At 52.5% G+C, this 24,677-nt stretch overlaps 3 protein-coding genes and 1 non-coding gene across 9 annotated transcripts in view; 3 read left to right on the top strand and 1 right to left on the bottom strand.

The window, feature by feature from the left end:
- The window catches only part of ATP5MC2 (ATP synthase membrane subunit c locus 2), a 494,192-nt gene that overhangs the window by 360,710 nt on the left and 108,805 nt on the right, over nt 1–24,677 (bottom strand). The gene's annotated exons all lie outside the window — the stretch shown is intronic.
- On the top strand, nt 4,472–18,441 carry HOXC6 (homeobox C6). 5 transcript variants are annotated; one of them, XM_015151886.3, is made up of 3 exons: nt 4,472–5,024; nt 16,208–16,553; nt 17,284–18,441. In XM_015151886.3, exons 2-3 carry the CDS (start codon nt 16,400–16,402, stop codon nt 17,589–17,591), a joined length of 462 nt encoding a protein of 153 aa, XP_015007372.1. In that variant the 5' UTR covers nt 4,472–5,024; nt 16,208–16,399; the 3' UTR covers nt 17,592–18,441. The 5 variants fall into 5 exon arrangements, with proteins under 5 accessions (XP_015007372.1, XP_077810566.1, XP_077810568.1 ...); XM_077954440.1 differs by having other exon boundaries at nt 4,490–5,024; nt 16,328–16,553; XM_077954442.1 differs by having other exon boundaries at nt 4,499–5,024; nt 16,391–16,553.
- HOXC5 (homeobox C5) lies at nt 18,703–22,991 on the top strand. The gene is made up of 2 exons (XM_015151887.3): nt 18,703–21,191; nt 21,904–22,991. Exons 1-2 carry the CDS (start codon nt 20,738–20,740, stop codon nt 22,116–22,118), a joined length of 669 nt encoding a protein of 222 aa, XP_015007373.1. The 5' UTR covers nt 18,703–20,737; the 3' UTR covers nt 22,119–22,991.
- MIR615 (microRNA mir-615) lies at nt 21,565–21,660 on the top strand. Its single transcript, NR_032647.1, has one exon. It is a non-coding gene; the product is annotated as a microRNA mir-615 (primary transcript).

The following is a 24,677-nucleotide window of genomic DNA, read 5'->3' on the forward strand; positions in this document are numbered from 1 at the left end:
TCCTGCTTTGAGAGTATTCGTAATGCGGTTTTGTTGTCGTTTGTTGCTGCTTATTTCACTAAGAAAACCCAACAACTGAGACTGCCTAGCCCGCCGGTCCTGTGCGCTTTTATTGTGCTTCTAACCCCAGTAGAGTAGAACTAAATTGCACTGAATGTATAGTTAACTCTGTCTTGAATTCTCTGTTTATGCAACGTGCTCGAAAGAAAAAAAACGTTAAAAATATATCTATAATAATAATTTTTTGTCATTTGTCTTTATGTCCAGCTATGAATGTAGATTTTGTGTCCTGACAGCCCTGTTCCTTGTCCAAGTACTTTGTATTGTATACGTGAGTCATAATAAAAAAAAAAAAAGAAAAATTATAGAAGCTGGAATGACTTGCTTTTTCTCCATAGCTCTTCCCCGTTCTCTACTGTCTCTCTCCTTATCCCCCTGTCTGGCTCTCTGGAAATGGTCTCCTTCACTGCTCTGGCTTTGGGGTTGAGAAACTCATATGGAGAGAAGCCTGGGAATTGAGAAAGCATGCTGGCCTGGGAGGGAAGGTGAAAGGGGTGAGGGATTGAGAAGAGGAAGAGGAACAGTCCATCGGTTGAGAGAAGAAGGAGTCTATAGGTATGCCCTTGGGGGAATCTTGGCTCCAAACAAAGTGGGTTTCCAGATGCCAGGATCCCAATGGGAAGAAAGATTTCCTCACTCATCCACCCTCCTCCTCCTCAGCCCTGGGCTGGGCCCAAACAAAGAATCTGCCCTACGCAACTATGACTTTTTCTTCCAGGGTCTGGGGCTGAGAATGTGATAGTGGGGTTCCTTCTGATCTCCACATGCCCCTTGTGGTCAGACCTTAGCACCCAGCACCCAGCACTAGAATAGTGAACCAGGTGGGAATGTGTGAGGCTCAAGGCAACTGGCTGGCCTGTCTGCAGGGCTTGCCTGAAGATGCCTGAAGATGGGAGATGCTAAGAATGGAGGATGAGGAAGCTTAAGCCTGAAGGAGAGGAGAAAGGAAGGGGAAAGTAAGTGAGTTTGTAGGTGACAAGCCTGAGCCCACATCCTGAAATTCAAATTCAATCCTCTGTACAGGAGGATTGTCATCACTGTCATTCAGCCTGCTTGTGTGCACTCCAACTTCTGTTCAGGCTGTTTAAAGTCCACTCCCTGCTTCACCTTGACAATTGGGCAGGTTACCCATCCCCCATAGTGTGGGCCATTTGCCTGGAGGATGGGCCTGCTGAGTGGACAGCCTGCCACCCCAGCCACAGCGGGGTACGAGGGAATCTTTACTGGTATCTTCATTCCCCAAAATGAAGAATTGAAGGCTCAGGGACCCAGAGGGTAGAAGGGTCTCTCACTTCTCTCTGGAGAGTCCTAGACTTAAAAATTCTGTTTATGCCAATAAGATTCTGGTCAAATAATCCCAAATTCCAGAGATACAAGTCTTCTGACTCAGTCAGGAGAGGGGAAAAGGGAGGGGAGGGATCTTCTGGTCTTAAAAACCAGACCCCCAAAGGCTGAAATATTTTTGAGGCCAGATTTTCTTTCTTTCCTCTTCTCTTCTCTTCTCTTCTCTTCTCCATCCTCCTCTTCCTCCTCCTCCTCCTCCTCCTCCTTCTTCTTCTTCTGCTTCTGCTTCTTCTTCTCCCACCACTCTCTCTCTCTCTCTCTCTCTCCCCACCCCTCCTCCCTACCCCTCATCTATCTAGCTCCTGGTCAATGATTTTCCCAGACCTAGGCCCAGGCCAACTCTTGTTTTGTGTAATTTCACCCGGGTCCCAGTCACTGGCCCCCACGCAAATCTGGCCTGCAAATCTGGCCTGAGTACAGAATTGAGTCGGACTTCCTTCACAGGGGACTCCTGCAGCCCGAGAAAGGCTGTGAATTGGAAGCACACGCTGTAGGCAGCTGGGACAGCTTTGAATAGGAGCTCCGAGAAATCTACCCTAACCCGGGGTCCCTGCTGTGAGCAGCGGCACCAGCCAGGTAACCCTGTTCTCAGTGGGAAACACCGGCTACCCACCAGGGAGGCCAGAAAAGAGAGCATTTCGCTCCGACCTCGGGCCTTCCCACAGGCGTGTCCTCCATACTCCGAGGGACGGCCGAGGTTCCGTTTCGTTTTTAAACGTGGAATTATGATTGCTGTTAATAAAAATATCCGGCCCAGTAGCCTAGTGGGATGAACCCAGCATTAAATGGCTCCGAAGGGCCTTGCCACCTTTTCCCCACACCAAATGTCCCATTCATCCCTTGTCCTGCTCAGCAATGTCCGTGGCCCCAAGCCCGGCGCGTCGGAGGGCGGGGTGCGTCTGGCGCCCGGCTTTACTCGAGATGCCAGGCATGGGGAGGGCTAAGCCGAGGAAGCCCCAGCCACCGCCTCATGAAGTACCCTCTCCCCTACCCTTCCTGCCCACAGCCTCTGTTTTATCGTTTGTAAAGAAAAGGAGGTAAAAACCCGTTTTATGGGGGAACATAATTGTGAGCGGGATGCGCTCTCTTTAGAATCGCGTCCTCCCAAATGCTCCCGCCGTCCTATTACCGGAATGAGGACCATTCGGCTGCTGCAGATAGGACTTTCTCTCCCATTCTTTACTTTTTTATTAGCCAATCAAAGTGGCTTCCGAAAGCTATTTGTGATTTGTGAAAAATAGTATCTTTCAGAATGCTGAGTTGAAGCATCTCGCTCATTGCTCCTTGAATTTATTATTCTAATCTCAACCGTAGAGATAGAATAATGCAGCTATTAAGTTGGGGGGCAAATTCGTTTCTCTGCATTAAATTTTTTTTCTTCCCCACTCCCTCATCGTGTAAGCAAAGGAAGGTGCGGACCTGCAAGAGATCTGGGGGTGGGTGAGAGAGGTAGCGAGCGTCCTGGAGGGCTCTTTGAGGGACCCTCGGATAGGCAAGTGGTTTGGTCTCCCCAGTCTTATCTTCCCCAGATAAGATGCCCCAGTGACTGCCTGCTGGCTGGGAAAGTTACCCCGCCCCAATTAGGGAGAACTCAGGACAGGTTGTGCCACAGTCTAGAAGTGAAATTTCCGGTGAGCTGCCCGCAGCGCCGTCCCATTCTCCCTGCTGCCCATTGTGAAAAGCTGGGCCAGCGCTTCCTTGTCGTAATTTTTAACTACCTGTTATAAAATTTATGAGTGGGTTTGTAAAAAGAAACGAGGTCCCTGCATCCGGCCTAGGGAACTGTTTTGCTTACTATGGAGGAAGTTTGGGGAAGGCATGAGGTATCCCCTCTTGGTTCGGGGAGAGGCACCCAGCCATTGAGATTCCCATGCCAGCTTGATGCGGGACCAAGTGGAGAGCTGCTGGCCTTCAAATCTCCAGCCCGTGGGGAGAGTGACCTGGCTGCAACCCCTCCCCCGGCAAATAGTCTCTATGGGGGAATTTATTCTGGATTCACCTTCAAAATTATGGGTCTGGAAAAACAGGCTGCTCGAAATTTTAGCACAGAAGGTGGAATTCAGGACAGTAAAAGGTTATTTTTTCAGGCCTCAGTAGTACATCCCAGCTGCCCAGACACTGAATCAGAAAATTTTTCTGAGAAAGGCAGGTGGGTGTGGGCAATCTAAAAGACTTACTGCCTTGCACCCCTCCCCCCAAAAAGGAAGTAGAGACCAAGATCTTGGGCTTTAATTTTATTTTTAATTGTAAAAAGATTCCAAGTAAGCCACCATTTGAACTGGGAAGTGAAACTAGGGATGGTCTTGGGGGAAAATGTTTTTCTCTCTAAGAAAGGGACCCCGGGATGAGGGTCGTTTTGAGGGTCCTAGAAGTTGCCCCCAACTCTCACCTCTCCTGCTAAACTGCAGGATTGCCCAGGGTAGGTCTAGTCCCCTAGGTTCTTCAGACCACTCCAGGTCAGGTCTGGTTGGATGGTTGCCAGTGGTCTTAGACTACTTACTATTCCTGTCTAGGGTGGAGTAGGGGTTTTCAGGGGTACCCCATAGAGGGGATGTTGTTCTCTTCCAAAAAAAAAAAAAAAAAAGGAAGGGGTAGGGAGGCACCCGTTCAATCCCTGCAACTCACCAGCCATCACTGCCTCAAGGCCACAAATCTTTGCAAAGCTTTGAATTCCCCCTGATCCAACCTTAATGCCCCCATTTATTAAGGACAATATTTAAAACTCGGCAAGCCAGGAGAAGCAACCGACCCTCCGTGCTTGAAGCTTTCTTTCGTCTGGGCGTCCGCCCTCAGCTCTTTTCGCGCTCGCCTGCAGCAGCCCGGCCCGTGGGGAGTGGGCGGTGGGTGGGGGTAAGGGTGGGGTGGGGGTCCGGGGACGCTCCCTCTACGAGAGAATTGGGTAAACATGGCGACCGCGGCGCCCATTTGCACACGCTACACAAATGCATCGCATTCCCGGTTGTTTGCAGAAAATTTACAGCTGAGTAATAAAAGTTTACGATCGACTCACAAGTTGGATTGGCCACAAGAAGTCATGTGGATTCCATCCATGAACGTGAACTTTTTATTGTGGTTTGTCCGTTCCGAGCGCTCCGCAGAACAGTCCTCCCTGTAAGAGCCTAACCATTGCCAGGGAAACCTGCGCTGGGCGCTCCCTTCATTAGCAGTTTTTTTTTAATTAATCTGATTAATAATTATTTTCCCCCCATTTAATTTTTTTTTCTTCCCAGGTGGAGTTGCCGAAGCTGGGGGCAGCTGCGGAGGGTGGGGACGGGAGGGGAGAGACAGAAGTTGAGGGCATCTCTCTCTCCCTTCCCGACCCTCTGGCCCCCAAGGGGCAGGAGGAATGCAGGAGCAGGAGTTGAGCTAGGGAGCTGCAGATGCCTCCGCCCCTCCCCTCTCCCAGGCTCTGTCTCCTGCCCCCTTCTTGCAACTCTCCTTAATTTTGTTTGGCTTTTGGATGATTATAATTATTTTTATTTTTGAATTTATATAAAGTATATGTGTGTGTGTGGAGCTGAGACAGGCTCGGCCGCGGCAAAGAATGAGGGAAGACGAGAAAGAGTGGGAGAGAGAGAGGCAGAGAGAGAGGGAGAGAGGGAGAGTGACAGCAGCGCTCGGTAAGTGTTTCCTTATTGGTTCAAATATGTAACTAATGGTCCGTAGCTGGGTGGCGGTTTCAAGATAAGGACAGCAGCGGCTTGTCTTGGTTAGGGAGTAGAGGAGGATGGCGAGAGGGTGGGCGCGTATGTAGTAATGGGGAGGAAAAGTAGCGGGTGGGAGAGAAATGGGGTTAAACTGGAATACTGGTAACTGGTAGTGGGGCGATTGTGTTGTCCTGATGTCACTGTGTGCCAAGTTGGGGGTGGAGGGGCAAGGGAACAGCACCTGTGGGGCTCAAGCTGGCGGTCTAGGGCGCCAGCTTTTACTGCCCACTGTGTCAGTACCTGCTTATTATAGATCTTCGGGTCTCGGCTAATGGAACTGGGTCGGAGGAGAACTGGAAGCTCAAGCTCCAGGCGGGAGAGAGAACCTAGAGGCTGTACCCATTGCCCCCTAAGCAAAGTCAGCCCCCCAACCCCCAAACAAACTTTCCAGCGTCCCCTCCCTGTCTGGCAGCCTCCTCCCTCCCAGAGAGCGCGACTCCTAGAGCTCACACATGCGCAGTGTGGGCCCAGGGCCGGGCCGCCGAGCAGGAAGCGGGCGCATCTAGGCTGCCGGCGGGGCCTGTTAATTGGCAATTAGGGGGGAGGCTGGTGGCTGGTGCGCGTCAGCCGAGAGGAGAGCGTCTGCCCACCCCCTGCTCCCGCCCCCACTCGGGCGGATGGAAGGGTGGGAGGTCCCCTGCGTTGGGTAGAGGGTGGAGGGTGGGGGTGGGGGATGCAGTACTCAAAAGCCATCTTGTGCTTGGAGAAAGAGGCCTACCGGCTTTCCCTTCCCGGGTCCGGCGCGCCTCACCCCCAACCGCGGCCATCCCAGCCGGGATGCCCACTGGACCGGGATGCCCGCTCGCCACGCATGGCTGTTCTAGGCTAGGACCTGCCTCGCCTAGGGCAGAGGTGGGAATGGGGAAGGCCCTAAGCTGGGCGGGGACAGGCCCAGTCCTCCTGGCAGGGTCTCCTAGGTGCTGTGGAGGCAGTGAGGATTCCGGGGGCTGCTGGCTTATGGGGTAGGGGCGTCAGCCTGGGGCGGCGGGAGAGTCCTGGGCACTCGGGATCTCTCTAATAATTGGTGCTAATGGCCTGTTGTATAGTCTTAACCCGACGCATATGGTTTCATAACACAGTGGCTTAATTTCTTCCAAATGTACATGGCCCTGAATGTGTTGCAGTTTGATATATGACCCCGGCCCGGGTCTGAGGCTCCAAGGCGGCCCCTATAAGTGTGAATTTCTGTTTATGAAGGGCGACGCACACGCAAACGCCTACACACCCAGGCAGACACACCCAGAGGCGTGGGGGAGCGTATTCCAGACGAGGTCCTAGAGAGCCTGAGGGCCAGACTCACCTTCAATCTAAGCCAAGACACCCCCCCACCCCCACCCTCTCCCAGAGGCGCGACTGGGATTCTGCGCCAAGTCCCAGTGGGGGAGGGGATCGCTCCACGATTTCCTGTTTAAACCCTGACCCGTCGCCTGTGGGGGGCCGGGGGAGGGGGAAGAAACCTGTTTTTATCACATTCTTAAAAATACAGTTTGCATTCAGATCAAACCGCTTGGGCCCGAGCTGACGGTGAATTTTATCTCCCCTCCCCCCACAACCGCCTTCCCTTCCTTTTCTGCCCCCCCAAAAATTCCCCTTTCTCAGCCAACATAAAGGCCTCTGAGGTATTCTCCCGGGGAAAGAAATGGCATTTTCTCTCCCCCTCCCCCCCCCCTCAGTAGGACTTGTGTGTCGGCAGAGGCGTCTGACGAGGGGCTAATTTCGCGTTCCTTGTTTACGATCGAGAAAAACGCTTGGCTCTCCCCAAATGGGCCCAGCCCGCCGCCTGCTCCGGCTGCCGCGCGCTCTCCCGCCGCTCAGGCACGGCCCGGGGGCTGATGCCCCGGAGATCCAGCCTGCGGCAGGCGGGAACTCGAAGTCTGTGGGACCCGAAAAGGGCAAAGGGAGTGCAGTGGGACACTGGAGGGGCCCGAGAGGCCCGAAAAAGGGAGCTTTTCTCCTGGCGTAATGTGGGAATCGCCTACCGGTGAGGCCTCTATTTCTCTCTTTCGCCTGTATTTTGTCTGCCCCCGCCCCTGTGGATGGCCGCTGATGGGGGTGGGGTGGGGGTGGGAACACAAGTGTCCTTTGTCCGTCCCCGAAAGAAAACATTTTCCAGAGAAGGCCATTCAGGCCAGTGGAGATTCACCTGGAATATTAGAAGGGCCCCCTCCCACCCGAGAGGCGGGCCTGGGCGAGGCTAGGGTGTTTATCTCAATCCTGGAACGACCTGAGTGTGTCCACAGTGAGATTTGGGGGTGCTAGAGTTCGAGGTTGGCCGCTTAACAGCACCATCCTGAGGTGTCTTTATATAATATTTTAATTGATTTTCTGTTCCTTCCTGGCTAGAGCCCTGCAGCTCCCCCACCCCCATCCTATGCCCCTCACCCCTAGACCCATCCTCACAAGACAGAGGCAAGGAGAGAAGGCAGAGCAGCAGCGACCGGCCCTCTGTTTTCATTTTCCACCCTGGCCAGGGGATAAACTGGACCCCAGTGGACTCCAACACCAACTCTCTGCTTCCCAGTTACTTTCGATTTTCTTTCCCTTCTCCTTCTTTCTCTCCTTCTCTGGCATTCAAACAGAAGCACAAGAGGATCCACCAGCGGCAACTCTCAGCCTCCTTGCAGGCCACATTCCCTGCTGACGTGGTCCTTACTGCAGGATAGCCCTTCCGTGATTATCTAATAATAGCCAGGGTGGCTGAGAATAGAATCTGGCTCAAGGACTCTGCACACCCCAGGCAGAGACACTGAATCTGTGGGTCAGGGCCTGGCAACATTCCTTGAAGCCTCCGGCTCTGAGCCCACTCTTTGGGCACCCTTAGGCCTGCCTGCTCTCCTTACAAGGGGCTTTGTCAGCCCTGCCGTCCGCTGTATTTCACCTGCGGGTTCCTAGCTAAGGAGAAATGGGCAGAGCAAACCCTTTCTCTCCCTGGTCTGACAGTTGTGATCCCGACAGAATGCAACCTTGTTTAGAGAAGGCTACCTTGTTGGGTTGGCTGTTGTGTTCTGAAACCAGGCTTGGGAGTGTTATGTATTTATTATATACAGGCTCAAATGTACAGACTCAGGCTTATGCATGAATATATACAGACTCATATTTCCTTGGTGGTTAATTGTATATTACCATGCCTATATTCGCTCAAACACCATTTTATGTGCATGCAAAATTTTGTTAACCCTCACTAGATGAGAATGAGCTCATGGAGGCACCGGGTGCACTGAGCAGGCCCTCTGTGCATGCTCTGCTGGAAATATGTGTGCACTGGAATCGGAGTATGCAGGTTCCAGTAACCAATGGATGCCATAAAGGCTTTCTCAGACTTTATTGCTTTTGTTGCCTAAGCAGCTGGACTGGGGAAATACTAAATCCCTTCTGCTTTCTCTCCACACCTTCTAGCAAACTCTCCCAACTTACGAAGTATTTTACAAGGGAGACCAGTTGTCTTGAAATTGAGTTCTGCGGGACTCTTTTCACGGGTGTGGTGGGTCTGCAAGCAGTTCTGAGTAGACAGGGACCTGGCACTGGAAGCCTCCCTGGGGCGATGAAGGGATAAGAGTGGTTAATAAGGTGGCCTCTAGACAGTGGTCTGGGGCGGCTGCTGGCCAGGGTGCTTGGAGAAGCTGGTGGAAAAGGCAAACCAGAAGGGGTAGGGATGCAGTGAATATGTTTCTCCCCCTGCTTGCCCCAGCCGGCCACTCACCCCACCCCAGCCCGATTTGCCTGCATCCATGGTGGCGGATTGGGAGTTCTCCAAGGTCCCCCAAATACCCAGATCTGGTTGCTGGATGAACTGCATTTTAATCCTCGTCAATATCTGAGCCAGGGCGAGACCTGGTCAGGGAGAAGGCTGGTCCGAGCAGCATGGGAGAGGACGCTGGGACCGCCGCCTGTGGCCTAGAGCACTGAGTATGGGCTACCGAGGCTGAGAATTAATGGGCCTTCTTTCCCAGCCTTTTTCCCTTCCAGAGACACAAAAAGACAGAGCAGAGGGGAAATATCAATGTCAGTGGAAAATCCCAAAAAAGAAAGCAGGGACCAGAGTGGGGCTGGAGGGGTTTTCCACCACTCTCTAGGTGATCGGGTTCCTCCCAAGACTCTTGTCCAGACAGGCTGCACCAAGAGATGTGCAGCTTTCTTCCACCCTTCACGGAGGGCAGCCTTAGGCTTTCTGGGCCTTGCTTACCCCGGGCACTGGGGTGACATTACCTCAGGATTGTGCCCCTCGCCCAGCCCATGGCCTCTGCCATGGTGCCGCTGCCGCTCCTGTTTATTGTGTCTGTGAGTTGTTTACTTGTTTTGTCTGCTGCCACCCTGCGTCAGAAACCCGCCAAACCAGCGAACTCGCCCAGGAGAACAAAGTACAGTGCTATCCCCGAGCTCCCTCCCCTTTCCAGCAACCCCCTCCTGCCCTTACAAGCTCCTGCATTCTCCCTTTCTGAGGGGAAGAAGCAGAAATAGTCTTAAAACAGGGCAGCTGTTTATAGGGTCAAGGGAATTATGGGGACACCATAAACCTCCGGGTGTCCCTGTGGTGGAGAGACTTCTGAGCAGCCCGTCCCTTGCCTAGGCTTTTCTTCCTTTCCCTGGTAATCACTTGGTTAAGGGGGCCACACTCACTGAGAAAGTTGAGCCCACCCCCGTCAACCCAGTCCCCCACTACCCCACTTCTTTTTGCAGGAGTTTCCCTGAGACCGGGTTGTTGGGTTTTAAATCAGAGTAATGCTAGTGGATTCATAAAGCTAGATATAGCATGTCATTCTCCTCCCACACTCCCTTCTCCTCAGCCACCCAAAATTGCAGTGAATTTAAGCAAATCCTACAAAATTAAATTGCCCTTTTGCTAAAGATCCTATATGTTTCCAATCTCGCCAGGTGTAGAGTCAGATAGTTGGCTTTTGGCCTTTAATTTTGCTCCTGGCTATTAAATTTAAAAGAGTATCATTCAAGTAAGTAATATTCTCATTTCTAAAATTAATTTTCCCTTCCCAGTCTCTCTCTGTCTCTCTTTTTGCCAGCACAGATTAAATGGTTCTTTCAGATCTGCAAACAATAAAGGATAAAATTATTTATAGGGAAATGAGGATGCTGTTTTATTGTTGGCTTATTGTTCCAGAACATAACAACATTTTATTTTCAAGCAGGAGAAGCTAGACCAGGGGGAGAAAAAGGGGGAAAGGAAAAAAACATGAAGGGAGGGCGGGAACCCACACACAAAACTCCTGCCATGTATAACTGGTAGGACATTTACAATTTCTATATGACAACTCACTGTGACGTCATAAATACCGAGTTCTTGAATTTTATAATTCTCATGAACCTCTCAAATAGGTCCAAGCAATGCTTCATGTGGAGGGGTATAGAAGAAGCCAGGAGGCTGGGGATCCCTTGACCCAGTGCAGAGCAGCACACCCCCTATTGTGGCTTCTTCTTCATGGGACATCCTCTTGAGGCCCTATTCTGGGGGCTGAAAATATTCTGGATATTCTGGATTTTAATTTTTCTCCTGGGCCAAGCAGGGCCACTTGCTTTGTCCCCCTCAAGTGTCCCTAGGCGTCTAAGCTTTCTCCCCATTCCCAGCTCAGAGAGCTATGTCCCCAGGCTCTCCCCAAGCCCCCTCCTGAGCTGATACTCAGCTGCTTGGAATAGAGGTGGGAGGCTTGGGCGCCAGCCCCCAAAAAGCCAGAAATGATTTTTTCCAGATGGAGCTGGAAGGGGGCTCAGGGTTGAGCATGATGGGGTAGAGATGTTTGGGACCTATTTTACGTTAACCTTAAGTCAGAGAAGTGAAGTGAGAAGCCAAACAAATGCCAATGTGAGAGTTTGTGTCTGCTGATGGTAGCAGCAATAAGTGAAGTGCTGGTTAGGAAAGGTCAGGCAGAAATCTGGAAAGAAAGAGGGAAAGGAAATGTGACATGAGTTAGCAGAGCCCCTCCATATACCTTTCTTCTCCGTTTAATTGCAATAAAGCAAAAGTAGCTCGGGTAGCCTCTCAACCTCAGCTTAAAAGAGGAGTCACCAGCGCAGGCCTCGGAGGTATTTGGGGGCAGTTCTCAGCAGCTTAACATGCTCAATCTGGCCTCTTCCTCCTTTCCTCCTCCCTGCTGATTCCCCAGCTCCCTTCAACTGGTCAGCCCGGGCCCTGTCCCCAAAATATTAGCACCCCAAAATGGAATCAATTTCTGCGTTAGATGTGTCAAATTTCACTTCTCTCCATGCCTAAACTTTGAAAGGAGGAGTGTTCCTTTTTGGAATGTGGTGTGTGTAGGGGGGGCAGGTATGTGTTCAGACAGCTTTCCCCATCATATCTATGGGAAACTGAAGCCCCTTAGGTGAGCCATGCTTTAGTGTTCCCAAGCAGCATTCCCTGCATTCAGGTTCTCTGGCAGACCAGGAGGCTCTCTTTGCGATCTGATTCTTTGACTAGGAGTTCCATGGAGATCAAAGGAGCTTATTTATACACAAAACACCAGGCATTTGGAGTAGAATTTATTTTTAATTTCTAAATAAAAAAGTCTAATAATAGACCAATCGGGCCAACTAAACAGTCGCTCTAGAACAGCAAAGCCTTAACAAAATAGTGTGATTGTGAGGGGAGCTGAGCAATTACTGAAACTCGGCTTTCTCCGTAACAGGGATTTTAACCCTCGTCCAGTGGCACAAAAGGGGCCGGCGGGGCAACCGCTCTTCTCGTGCTCAGAAAAGTGAGAATTGGGGGTGGTGGGGGCAGGGTCGGGCAGCTACGGTCGCGTCCAGGCAGCTGAGTACCCAGGCCAAGCGCTGAGGCGGAGCACTGAGTCCTGCGGCTCCAGTGCTTGGGTCCCTGAGCAGCCTCCGCAGCCTCCGCAGGCACCGAGCTGTAGTTGCGGCGCAGCAGCCAGGAACGGAGTGTGTGTATCTGTGTGCGAGGGTGGGTGAGTCACAAACATCCGCGCAGAGTTGGGGGATCTGGGGAGAGAGAGGAAACAGAGAGAACACAACTCAGGGGGACCTCTGGAAAATATTGTCCCCTAATAAAAATTCCAGATCTCATCCCGCTCACTTCAAATATCCCTCCCCAAGAAATTAATATATTTCCCAGAGCTGAGTGGAACGCAAAAGTCAGCAAGGTGAGGCCTGCCCACGAACCTCTTCAGGCTGGGCCCACCCTTTCCCCAGTTCAAAGCTCACAGGCCCCCAGGCTTTCCCTGGCCTAAAGCGGAGTAAGGCTGGAGTGGTAGCTTTTAACTTGCCTAGGGAAATTCCCAAGTGCCCAGGCTGCAATGCCACCCTTATCCTTGGGGACTCCAGGCCAGTGACTGCACCCCACTCAGGTCCAAGGCGCAGGCAGTAAATTTCTCTCCTATAATTAGCGCTATCAAAAGCATGTGTTTTGCACTGGGGAGGACTGGAGAGGCAAGTGGCAACTTTTCCCCTGTATTCTTTTTGTGTGTTTTTTGAATTCTGTTTTTGAATCCACTAATTAAAGCCTCTCTCAAAGTGAAAATCTGCTCTTGACACCAAGCCCCTTCCGAATGCCTGATTTGGGAGGCCAAGGGGCCAGAGCAGCAGCAAGGAGACCTGCAAGCCTGATGGGGTTGGCAGGGGGGTAGTGTTCTCTGATTTCTCTAGGCTCGTTTTATAGAAACAAAGAACAAGTTCTCTCCCCTCCTTCCCAAGACTTGTGCATATTTACAGAGCACAACTGCAGTTTTAATAAAACATCTGTTCTTGCTTCTGCTGATGAGTTTCCGTAATTGTTTTCAGACAAATTTAACAGGAAAATATAAATATATTTAGAAAACTCTAAGTCCTAACTTTCCCCCCTATAGACAGCCATTCTTTTGCCAAAAAAATAAAAAATAAAATTAACATGAAATGGGAAAAGGAAAATATAATCCAAAGGAGGGAAGATCGGGCTCATCTGACCTGCTCTCCCCCCTTGGAGCGAATCCTTTCAGCAAATTTCAGCTACATAATTAAAGATCTAAGAGAAAGAAGAGGGCTTCTTTCCTCAGGAATGAAAGGTAATGGAGGGGAGTGTGTTGAAAATTAATTTTGCCAAAAGTCTTTAAGCAGTGGAGGAATTTATTTGTATTTCTGTTTCCCCTTCTCTCCCCCTTCCAGCATTTCTGCCTTTTTCACCTAGCAGCTGGTTTCTGTTCATTATAAATCGGCGAGACCTTTCAGTCTCTGCCCTCTGTTTAGGAACGTCATAAAACACTTAACTTTCCGGGGCTGAGGCTCACATTCTGCTTCTCAGGTCACCAATCCCCCTGAGCCCACCGCCTTTAGGCCCCAATAGAGAATCTCTCCAACTTTGGGGCCCCTTTCCTCTCCAGACATGGTTGAGGAGGGGCTCAAGGAAACCTAGGCATCCTTGCTGGGGGCTGTAGTCCATGCTGCCTGGGAACCCCCTTCTTTCTTCCAAGGTCCTTCCCTCCCCCACCCAGACATAAAAGAGATTTTTAAATACATAGAAAATCAACACTCACTGAAAGCGAAACCTCATTAAGACATCCTATCTTCCATCATTCAATTTGTTGTACATTGCAACAATTTAATATCTTGAAGGAAATATCACTGACATGATTTATCCCTCTAGCAATCTCTTTCTCTCTGAAACTGGGGTGGGGGGGGGACGGAGTTGCTCTCTCTTCCGGCCTCTTCTACTTGTTACACCATTACATTACCCTCAGGGCAGAAAGGAGGCTGGGAACTCTGAGACAGGCTACTTGTGTCCAGGGGTGCACTGACTTGTTCCCTAGCTCAGCCCCCAGAGTACTCCTGCCTTGTTGTCTCTCCCCCACCTCTTGCCCTCCAGGGGGCCTAAAACCTCAGCCAGCTGTTAGAAACCTCTGCTCAGGCATGCCATGAATTCGAGGACAGCTGGATTATAGGGCAAAAAGCAACTCACATTGGTGTCTATGTTTGTGTACCTGCCAAGTCACCCCAAAACGAGATAACTCATCTAAAATTTTTTTTTCTTAATTTAAAAATCCTCCTCTACCCTTTCCCCTTCATTTCCTTGGTGAGAAGAAAGTGTGGTCTAGGAGGAGGAACCTTTATAATTATAGGAGTCTTTCCCCTTCCCTTCCAAATACCGACAAATTTCTGTCCTTTCTATGGGATTGGGGCTGTATTTTTAAAAACCAATACATATTGTCTGACAGGAAGACTCTTCAACCCCCTAACGAGGTTCGTGTATTAACTAACGTGTTGTCTCCACCAGCTCCTGCACACTGTCTGCTTTTGGGTTCGAAACTTTATTTTTCCCTCCTAGCGACACTCCAGGGAAACCTTAACGTTACAGAAGATGAATAAACGAGTTTTTTTCTCGGCATAGTCCCGTTTATGGCTTTATTGCTACCCATTGATTACTCCGCTTTGTTACACAGAAGGAAAAGATCATAAAATCCCGCGACATCCGGGTTCTTGTTATAACCAGTTTTCCCCCCCCAACCCACCCAAAAATGGTGTGTGGGGGGGGAGAATATGAGCTTTCACTGCTCCCTGCACACTCCCCACTACCCCCCTTTGTCAACTCAAAGCATTTTCAGCCTATATCACGATATCAAATTAAGTTTGGACTAATCAGGAGAAAACCCCCATCTGCACACTTTCCGCTGTTTCAGTTCGCCTACTGTGGCTCTCTCAGAAGCCTGGGATTCAGCGGCCTTTCCGTAACCATCCCTTCCTTTTTTTTTTTTTAGCCTCAAGATGGGGGGAAAAATGGGGGTTGAGGCTGCTGAGAGGCCCATCCCCACCAGGGGTGATGGCACTTGGGTGAGAGCTCCTTAGAACCCCTTTCTGAAGTCTCCAAGCCTCATAGCTCAGGTCCAGGGGCGCCTCCACTGGCAGTGCCCTGAGTCTGGAGGGGGCAGGGGCTTCTGACCAAGGCAGGGGCTTGAGCTTGCAGGAAGCCAACTGTCCATCAGAGCCCCACCAGCCTTCTCTTTCTGGCTGGATCCTATGTGAATTACCCCACCGGCCCTCACTGGCTCCAAATCATAAATTCTCACCAACATAAACAGGAGTTGATGTCTCTAGAAAGATTCTCAGAGTTTTCGTTCTTCCTTTCTCTCTCTCTCTCTCTCTCTCTCTCTCTCTCTCTCTCTCTCTCTCTCTGTCTCTCCCCCTCTGGTGCCACCTCCCTACATTTTACTTCTTTTTTCTCCTTTTTCTATTGCATTTTTATACATTTGCCCTTTTAGGCAGAAATGCTGGAAGAGTTTTCCCAAAAGAGGGGTCCTGAGGAGGAGGCAGAAGGGAACCAGGAAGCAAAGGAGAGCAGATGCGTGGTCCGTTTGCCCACTTCAGCTCTGCCACTGTACCCTGAAGTCTTGCCCCTTTAGACCTAGTTGTTCCCCACATCCCTCCTACATTCAAGACTCTCAGCCACACTCTACTTACTCAGGGGAACAGGTTTTATGAAATTTCTTTCTACTTTTGATTTTTTTTTTTTTAATTATTGGAGAAAAAAATACTAGTTTAGTGATGGGACTCACTCCATGGAGTGTCAAACCAGGATTTCCTGCAGGATTTCTGGGGACCCCCTCCCGTGCTGGGAGGGAGTTCCTCCTTCCTCCAATGGAGAAATCAGGATGTAATTTTACAAGGGGGCAGATATAAAAGATGAAACCAGACTGAAAATACAGGGATTTATCTAGCCCTGGCTCTGGCCACAGCACAGCAAAGTTAACTGGGGCTAAGAGATTTCCTGGGAGTACAGCTCTCCTTACCTAAGTCCCAAGGCCCTGCTCAGGTATGTGCACCCCTCTTTCACCACCAAACCAGTTCCCCTACATACATATTTTTAAAAGAAATCCAAGTCTTACTTTCAAAGCACACACTTAGTCTCAACTAGGGAATCAACAGAAGCAGAAGCGATTTTTTTCCCCCTTCTTGACATCTGGCTTGCGATTGGCTGGGAGGGGGTCAGCTGACTTTGTCATTTTGTCTGTCCTGGATTGGAGCCGTCCCTATAACCATCTAGTTCCGAGTACAAACTGGAGACAGAAATAAATATTAAAGAAATCATAGCCCGACCAGGTAAAGGCAAAGGGATGAATTCCTACTTCACTAACCCTTCCTTATCCTGCCACCTCGCCGGGGGCCAGGACGTCCTCCCCAACGTCGCCCTCAATTCCACCGCCTATGATCCAGTGAGGCATTTCTCGACCTATGGAGCAGCCGTTGCCCAGAACCGGATCTACTCGACTCCCTTTTATTCGCCACAGGAGAATGTCGTGTTCAGTTCCAGCCGGGGGCCGTATGACTATGGATCTAATTCCTTTTACCAGGAGAAAGACATGCTCTCAAACTGCAGACAAAACACCTTAGGACATAACACACAGACCTCAATCGCTCAGGATTTTAGTTCTGAGCAGGGCAGGACTGCGCCCCAGGACCAGAAAGCCAGTATCCAGATTTACCCCTGGATGCAGCGAATGAATTCGCACAGTGGTGAGTTTTACAGCTCCGAGATATAAATTAAATAAACTGAACTGGCTTTATGACCGGCTTCCCTAGAAGAACGGGCGGAGAGAGTTTTTTATGGCCCCATAAAAACAATCACGCTCGTCTCCTTGCCGAGACAGGGCCCCCTCTTCTGCCCCCTCAGCTTGCCTCCCGCTCGCTTGCAGGGGCCTGGCCCCCTTGGCCCCTGACGGATTGGAGGTCTCCAAGACAAGCTGAGGGGGCAGGAACAGGGCAGGGGATGAAGGGAGGGAGCAGAAGATGGGGGAGCCCCCCAAAGCGGAATCAGTCTGAGGAGAAGGGAGGGGGAGAGGAGAGGCAGAGAAGTGGGGAGAAGTTTCCAAGAAACTAGGATACTTGGGGAGATGGTGGAGCCCAGTCCTTGAGAAAGGGGGACCTCATCCCCATTATCTGGGATTTTTCAAAAATCAGCTTTTAGACTTGCAGCTTTCCGTTTGCCTTTTGCCCCGCCCCCCCACCCACCCCACACACCTTTCTTTGGGACACACACGTCCCACCTATGGGAGGTCTGAACGAAGTTGGGGTCCTGGCTGTACCCCCAGTGGGGGTGGGGCAGGGCAAACGGGAAAAGGCTAGAGCCCTAATGGGGCTGCGAGCTGCTGGCCAGGTTGGGAGGGTCAGGACTTTGCTAGGCGAAATAGTCTGCAGAGGACGCCTTGCTGATTGCTTTTAGTGTGTTTTGTGCCCGGATCTTTAGGGGTCGGCTACGGAGCGGACCGGAGGCGCGGCCGCCAGATCTACTCGCGGTACCAGACCCTGGAACTGGAGAAGGAATTTCACTTCAATCGCTACCTAACGCGGCGCCGGCGCATCGAGATCGCCAACGCGCTTTGCCTGACCGAGCGACAGATCAAAATCTGGTTCCAGAACCGCCGGATGAAATGGAAAAAAGAATCCAATCTCACGTCCACTCTCTCGGGGGGCGGCGGAGGGGCCACCGCCGACAGCCTGGGCGGAAAAGAGGAAAAGCGAGAAGAAACAGAAGAGGAGAAGCAGAAAGAGTGACTAGGACTGTCCCTGCCACCCCTCTCTCCCTTTCTCCCTCGCTCCCCCCCAACTCTCCCCTAATCACACACTCTGTATTTATCACTGGCACAATTGATGTGTTTTGATTCCCTAAAACAAAATTAGGGAGCCAAACGTGGACCTGAAAGTCAGCTCTGGACCCCCTCCCTCACCGCACAACTCTCTTTCGCCACGCGCCTCCTCCTCCTCGCTCCCTTGCTAGCTCCTTCGCGGCTTGTCTGCAGGCCCCTTTCCCCGTCCAGGCCTTGGGGGCTCGGATCCTGAACTCAGACTCTACAGATTGCCCTCCAAGTGAGGACTTGGCTCCCCCAACTCCCTCGACGCCCCCACCCCCGCACCCCGTGCAGAGGGCCGGCACCCGGGCCTGGGGCCTCTGCTTCGGGCCTCAGGGCCCGGCTTGGCAGCCGGGGAGGGCCAGAGGCCCAAGGAGGGCGCGCCTTGGCTCCACACCAACCCCCAGGGCCTCCCCACAGTCCCTGCCCAGCCCCTCTGCCCCAGCAAATGCCCAGCCCAGCCAAATTGTATTTAAAGAATCCTGGGGGTCATTATGGCATTTTACAAACTGTGACCGTTTCTGTGTGAATATTTTTAGCTGTATTTGTGGTCTCTGTATTTATATTTATGTTTAGCACCGTCAGTGTTCCTATTCCATTTCAAAAAGGAAAAAAGAGGGAAAATTACAAAAAGAGAGAAAAAAAGTGAATGACGTTTGTTTAGCCAGTAGGATAAAATAAATAAATAAATAAATCCCCTCGTGTTACCCTCCTGTATAAATCCAACCTCTGGGTCCGTTCTCGAATATTTAATAAAACTGATACTATTTTTAAAAGTTTATACCGGGAATTCTGTTAATTCGCTCGCCCGCCGGCCTCGGGATGAGAGCTGGAGCAGGCTCCAAGCGCTCCCGCGCCTGCCCGCCGCCTGCAAGCCCACAGCCCTCTGCACTCGCCATCCCCGGAGCCCAGGCGCCGGGCCCCGGCCTTCTGTTGGTTCTCGCGATCGCACTGAGGGCCTGGGAGGCCTCTCTGAGCTCCCTGCGCGGAGCAACACACACACCCTGCGGCAAAAAGGCCGCGTAGGATTTTGTTCCGGGGGGAGCCCGGATCAGTCGGCTTGCGCACCAGCTCCACGCAGGCCTTTCTTCCTGCCTGTGGCAGCCGGGATCCTCGGCGTCCGAACCCCGAGGCGCCCCGAAAGACCAGTAAAGAAGCACTATCCAGGCACCAGGGTCTCCTCCGCCCACTCCCGGGAGTTGGAGGCGGGGGGCGCCGTGAGAGCAAGCCCCAGGCCCGCGCCAAGCCGGCTGTTGCGAAACGTGGCGGAGGCGGAGAGCGGAGGGAAAGAGAAGATCGCGGGACTGGAGCCCTGTCGGCAGGGATTGAGCGATTCAAGGACATCTTGAGAGAGAAAGCCTGGAAACTGAGCTCTCGCCGGTTCTGGGACTCCTGACGTAGCCGGGACAAAATTCCTTCTTCATTACAGCTCCAGCCGGGCTGGTTCCTTACTCTTCTCTCCTCAAACGGGTGAAGAGGCGGGTGAGGAGCGCAGCCGGACCCTAACCATTTATCAACCCTGGCCTTCTTTCTCCAAGCCTGACCAGAGAAACCTGAGTGGGCCTACGGGGAGAGGTGTTGAGGGGGGTCTCCGGAGGGAAAAAATCCGCCAGAGTTTTCCAGGCCCTTCAGATTCCCTCCAGCACCCCCACCCTCGCCACCAGCGCCTCCACCAGTGAGGAGGGGGCCTTCTGGCAGGGGCGGAGATTTCCTGGGAAGAAGCAGGCGGGAAAGTATGAGATTTGGGGCTACTGGGGAAGAGGATGGGGCCGAATGGCTGCAGATACCCTGCGAAGGCTACCCAGGCGCCTGCCCTGCCCACCTCCCAGTCCGCCCCATTCCTCTTGGTAGCTCAGAAATTGCTCTCCTGTGGATCTTATGGATTCAGGTCCATGGAAAGCCTGGCCCAGAGACCTTTTCTCCAAAGGTCACAAAACGGGCCTTTTCCTCTGCCATGCTCACATAATATTTGTGGAGGCTTCAATCTTGCTTCTGCATGCCCTCAATTAACATCTATTTTCTGTCTAAAGCCTCTGGCATAGGTACCACATAAGGATCTCACACAGGGAGACAGAGCAGTCTTCTAGACCATTGTCTGCTCTGGCCGTGTCCACGCACACACTTGAAAATTGCCTTGTTGCCACTCTGGGGACCGTAGCATGGTGAGGTCTAGCCAACTCCACCTGGCTCCTCACCTCCAGATCCATCCCAGACAGCCCGGAGCACCCTCAGCTTCATGACCCCACTATCTTGTTCTGACCACTCAGGATCCCTCCTCCTGGGCGTCCTGTCTCCAGAGGAATTACCTCTCCAGAGGCTAATTCTACTTTCTCTTGCTGATAGGCACCTCTTCAGCAGTAGTGGGGCCTTAGGGCCTGCGAGGGACTTCTACCTTTGGTTTAGGGAACCTAAGTTAAACCCCTAAGGGTCTCCAGCCTGGACATGGGCCACCCTACCTAACTAAATCTCCTTTCCTCAGCCATTTTTGAAGATTGGAAGACCCTGGCGGTTGGGAGAACGGGGCTATTCATTACAAAAAGCACTCTGTGCATTATAGGTGGGGCCTCATCTTTTCCCAATTTTAAATAGAATTTAAAAGGCTAGCTCAGAGGTTGCTCCAACAACCAGCTTCTCCTTCACAGTGTAGGAAATTCAGCTACCGGAAAGCAAGCTGGTGCTCCAGGATGCAATTCCCCCATATAGGCACCAGGTGTCGCTGTGGGCTTGTTGTCCCGGCTACCCCCAATTCCAAGAACCATTTTTTTTCCTCCCCCTTCCTTCTTTCTCACTCCCTCTCCCCCTTGGTTGGGCTTTGCCAACATATCGAGATGCGTTTCGCCGGCTTCCATCACTAACCTCCCGGAGGTCATCAAGCCAAATTTATGAGTGGCCGCTCGAGTCACGTGACTCTATTTAAGGCTCCCTTATTTGGGAAGAGCGCATAGGATAAAGAAAGAGATATCTCCACCTATAAATTGTGCACTTTGGAGAACAAAAAACCCCTCAACTTCAAAGAGTCACAAATCACCCTTAATCAAAAAGGGTGCAGAAATTTTTTGGGCCCTCCCCGCCATGAGCTCCTACGTAGCCAATTCATTCTATAAGCAGAGCCCCAATATCCCTGCCTATAACATGCAAACTTGTGGGAACTATGGATCGGCCTCAGAGGTGCAGGCATCCAGGTACTGCTACGGCGGATTGGACTTAAGCATCACTTTCCCACCGCCTGCGCCTTCCAACTCTCTCCACGGGGTAGACATGGCTGCCAACCCCCGGGCTCACCCCGACCGCCCCGCCTGCAGCGCCGCGGCCGCTCCGGGACACGCTCTGGGCAGAGACGAAGCGGCTCCTCTGAACCCCGGGATGTACAGTCAGAAGGCGGCTCGCCCGGCGCTGGAGGAGCGAGCTAAGAGCAGTGGGGAGATCAAAGAGGAGCAGGCGCAGACAGGGCAGCCCGCCGGACTGAGCCAGCCACCGGCCCCGCCACAGATTTACCCGTGGATGACCAAACTGCACATGAGCCACGGTAAACTTTAGGACTTCATTTTGCGCGCTCGGGTCCGCCTGGGTTTTATAGGCCATGCGGGGCAAATAAAGAAAAAAAACCTGCGGCCATAAATTTTACGATCCAGGCATCAATGGCTCGTAAAACTGTCCACTAAAAGGCTTAGAGGCTGTGTGCGCCCAAATTTACGACGACATAATTGGATCATAGGAACAAAACGTGTATAAAAGGCAATATTCAATTTTTGGGGGAGAGGGAGGGAGTTAAAAAAATAGAGGGATCTGTAGGGTGAGGAGCGCGGGGCTCCAGAGCGGGGATCCCCCCGCTGCTCCCTCCCTCCCTCCCCTGCGGAGCCGGCTCCGCCGGCGCTCGCGGCTCCGGAGGATTCCAGCGACTCGGGAGGGGCGGAAGGGGGGTCCCCGGTGCTCGGATCTCGAGGGTGCTTATTGTTCGGTCCGAGCCTGGGTCTCCCTCTTCCCCCCAACCCCCCCTCAGCCCCTCCGGCTGCAGAGAGAAGGCTGCAGTGGAAAGTTTCCTGCCTGGGTGGAGGCGCCTCTCCCGGGGCTGGGCTGGGCCGGGCCGGGCCGGCCTGCCTGCGGCCCGCGGGGCCTGTCTTGCGGCTCTCCGCTCCTCTCCCTCCGGCCGCGGGTGGGGGTCTGGGGCTGGGGTGGGGATGGGGGAACGCTGCACGCTATTCACCCCTTCCTGGCTTGGGGTGGGGTTTATGTTCCAGAGACGGACGGCAAGCGGTCCCGAACCAGTTACACGCGCTACCAGACTCTGGAACTCGAGAAAGAATTCCACTTTAACCGCTACCTCACTCGCCGCAGGCGCATAGAGATCGCCAACAACTTGTGTCTCAATGAGAGACAGATCAAGATCTGGTTCCAGAACCGCAGGATGAAGTGGAAGAAAGATTCCAAAATGAAAAGCAAAGAGGCTCTTTAGACGCAGCGGGGCAGGCCCGCAGAGCGCGCCCCTAGCTGGTTCTGGTCCCTGCGCCTTTCCTTTTCGCCTTTCCTCTCTCTATATTTCGGGGCGAGGGCAGGTGCTGGAGCACTGGGCTCCCGGACCTCACAGACAAAAGCGCTTTTCCTTGGCATTACGCATCCCTACTGACCCAGGGTTCCCGCGGGGCTGCCCGCGCTGCCCCCATCTCCCCTCAGCTCGGCTCAACTCGGTACCCGAGGCCCAGGGCAAGCTCCGTAGGCCTTCCCCGGAGGGCTGCGGCGTACAGGCTGGCGCTGAACGAACCTTGGCCTGGGCCGTCTCTCCGACTCTTAGCCTCAGTGCGGCCCTCCCGAGTTAAGGTGGGCCCGGCCCGCGCCACAGGACCCTCGCCCAACCCTCTAGCCTCGCCCTCTCCTTTGTTCCCGGCTGGACGGGTTAGACAGCCGCAGGCTGGCGAGAGTCTGGCCCCAGACTCGGGGTGCTTCCTTGTAGCGACTAAACTAGATTTTCACTTGTAAATGATTTGCATATGAAAGGAGAACTTCGGTCTAGGGCCCCCACGGTTGCTCTATGCTTTCCAAACCTTATCTCCACAACCTCTTTCCCCCAAAACCCGGGAACCTCCCCAGCCTGCGCCTGCTGCATGCCCTCTCAGGCCGGCAGCCCCAGCCTGCTAGCTAGCTCAACTATTGGAGTTTCCTGACACTGGACCCCAGCAAGTGGTCCTAGAGGCCCTTTGCTGTCCCATAGTCCCTGCCACGACTTTCTGTGCCCTCCTGACCCATTGCTGTTGTCCAACTATTTATTGACTCTGGGTCCTTCCTGAAACTATATTTTGTCATATCAAATAAAGACGAAGAGAGAACAGGACTACAGATGCAGTGGCTCCTGTCTGTCTGGGGCATGTATTGGGTAAAATTGTCTAAATGGGCTGTGAGGTGTAGAAGGAGACCCACAAACTTTAAGCCTCCCCTTTAAAACATTTTCTAGCTTCTAGGGGCAGTGAGTAGAGCAAGGTGAAATTGAGTTCCTTTCCTGATCCTTGGCTGCAACAAGAGCCTCTGGGGGAAGAGAAGGGCACCTAGGCCTCAGGTACTGGCTTTTCCCATGCTGTGGCTGTCCAAGGCCTTCACACTTCTGCACTCCATGAGGCCTCTGGACTGGCAGCATCCCCCACTGTATGCCAAAGCTCCGGTGCAGGAACCAGTGGCTCCGCCGTGCTCAGCCTCAGGCCCTTCTGGGCTTCTGAAGATCTTTCCTGGGCCTAGGTGGTCCCTGAGAGGCCTTGCTGGACATAGAGGGAGGGCTAAGCCCTCACTCTAGAGACACATTTGGTCCCAGAAGGGCCTCTAGAGGGAGGTGGCATTGCTTGGTAAAGGGGTGTTGGGAGAGTTGGAGGAGGTGTGCTTCAGTATCTAAGATACTGGGGAAGAGGGAGCAGGGAGGGCAATCTGCAGCATGTATCAGCCTGGCAGGAAATGTTCAGACTGTTTCCACCACCTTCTAGGGCCTAGGGCTCTGCAGGACAATTAACTGGGAAAGGAGCTGCATAGACCAATGCTGGAGTCACGTCTGTTTGCCATCATTTATCTCAGTCTCTGGGATTTTGTGTGGAGGAGAGGATGGGTTAAAGGTGGGGGTGGGAGGAGGCAGATAATTCAGGTAGTGTCTGAGGCTCAGGTCCTTCTCCAGGTTCCTGGGATGGGCTGGGGGAGGAAGCACTTTACAGTAGAAACAAATGTGGGAAGGGTCCATAAAACTTTACTGCATTTCCTCTCCCACCTCCCACAAGGGGGTGATTTCCCCCCACACTAGGCCCCCCACACTGGTGGGGTGAGGGTCTGGAGCTGGGCTGCAGGAGCAAGCAAGAAGAAAGGGGAGCAGAGAGGCTCTGGGGAGGGGCAAGGGAATATTTATGATTATTAATGCTGATGGTCCTTGGATTTATTATAAGTACTAACGTACGCTGCATCCCACTGCCTAAGCTACCCATCAGTCATTTTTTAAAAGACCCAAGAGCCTTTCCTCACCCCATGCTTGGCACATAGGCAGTCTCAACAAATGTTTATTGAACAGTGCCCACAACTGCCACCCTTCCCCTTCGCACTGCACTCAGGCCAGGTTAGGGCGCCTGTTGTCTCTCCTCAACTTGCACACAGCAGTCAACCCAGACCAGCTCTCTCTCTCTCTCTCTCTCTCTCTCTGAAATAAAATGTGTAATTTTCTTCAGGGAGTTATTTTAATTTTTTCTCCATGCTGAGTAAAACTATTGGGCGAGCAGTGAAGCGTGGAGAAGCACTGGCGTCTCCGGTGGGTAACAGTTAACTAAAAAAGAGGCTGTGGTGCCCGCATCCGCCCACTCCAGCCTCCCAGGCTGCCCAGGCCCTGTGCTTCCTCCCCAGGGGACAGGTGTAACAGCCCGGGGGAAAACCAAGGGCTTTGCCATGGATGGGGGCAACGTTGGTTAGAGCTGCCAGGCAGGGCACACCAGCCCCACCGTGCACTGACTGCCTCCTCCCGGCAGGGTTTGGGCCCTTCCTTCCCTGGAGGAGCTGA

Source organism: Macaca mulatta, chromosome 11 (assembly GCF_049350105.2).
Source record: "Macaca mulatta isolate MMU2019108-1 chromosome 11, T2T-MMU8v2.0, whole genome shotgun sequence".
Lineage (NCBI taxonomy): Eukaryota > Metazoa > Chordata > Mammalia > Primates > Cercopithecidae > Macaca > Macaca mulatta.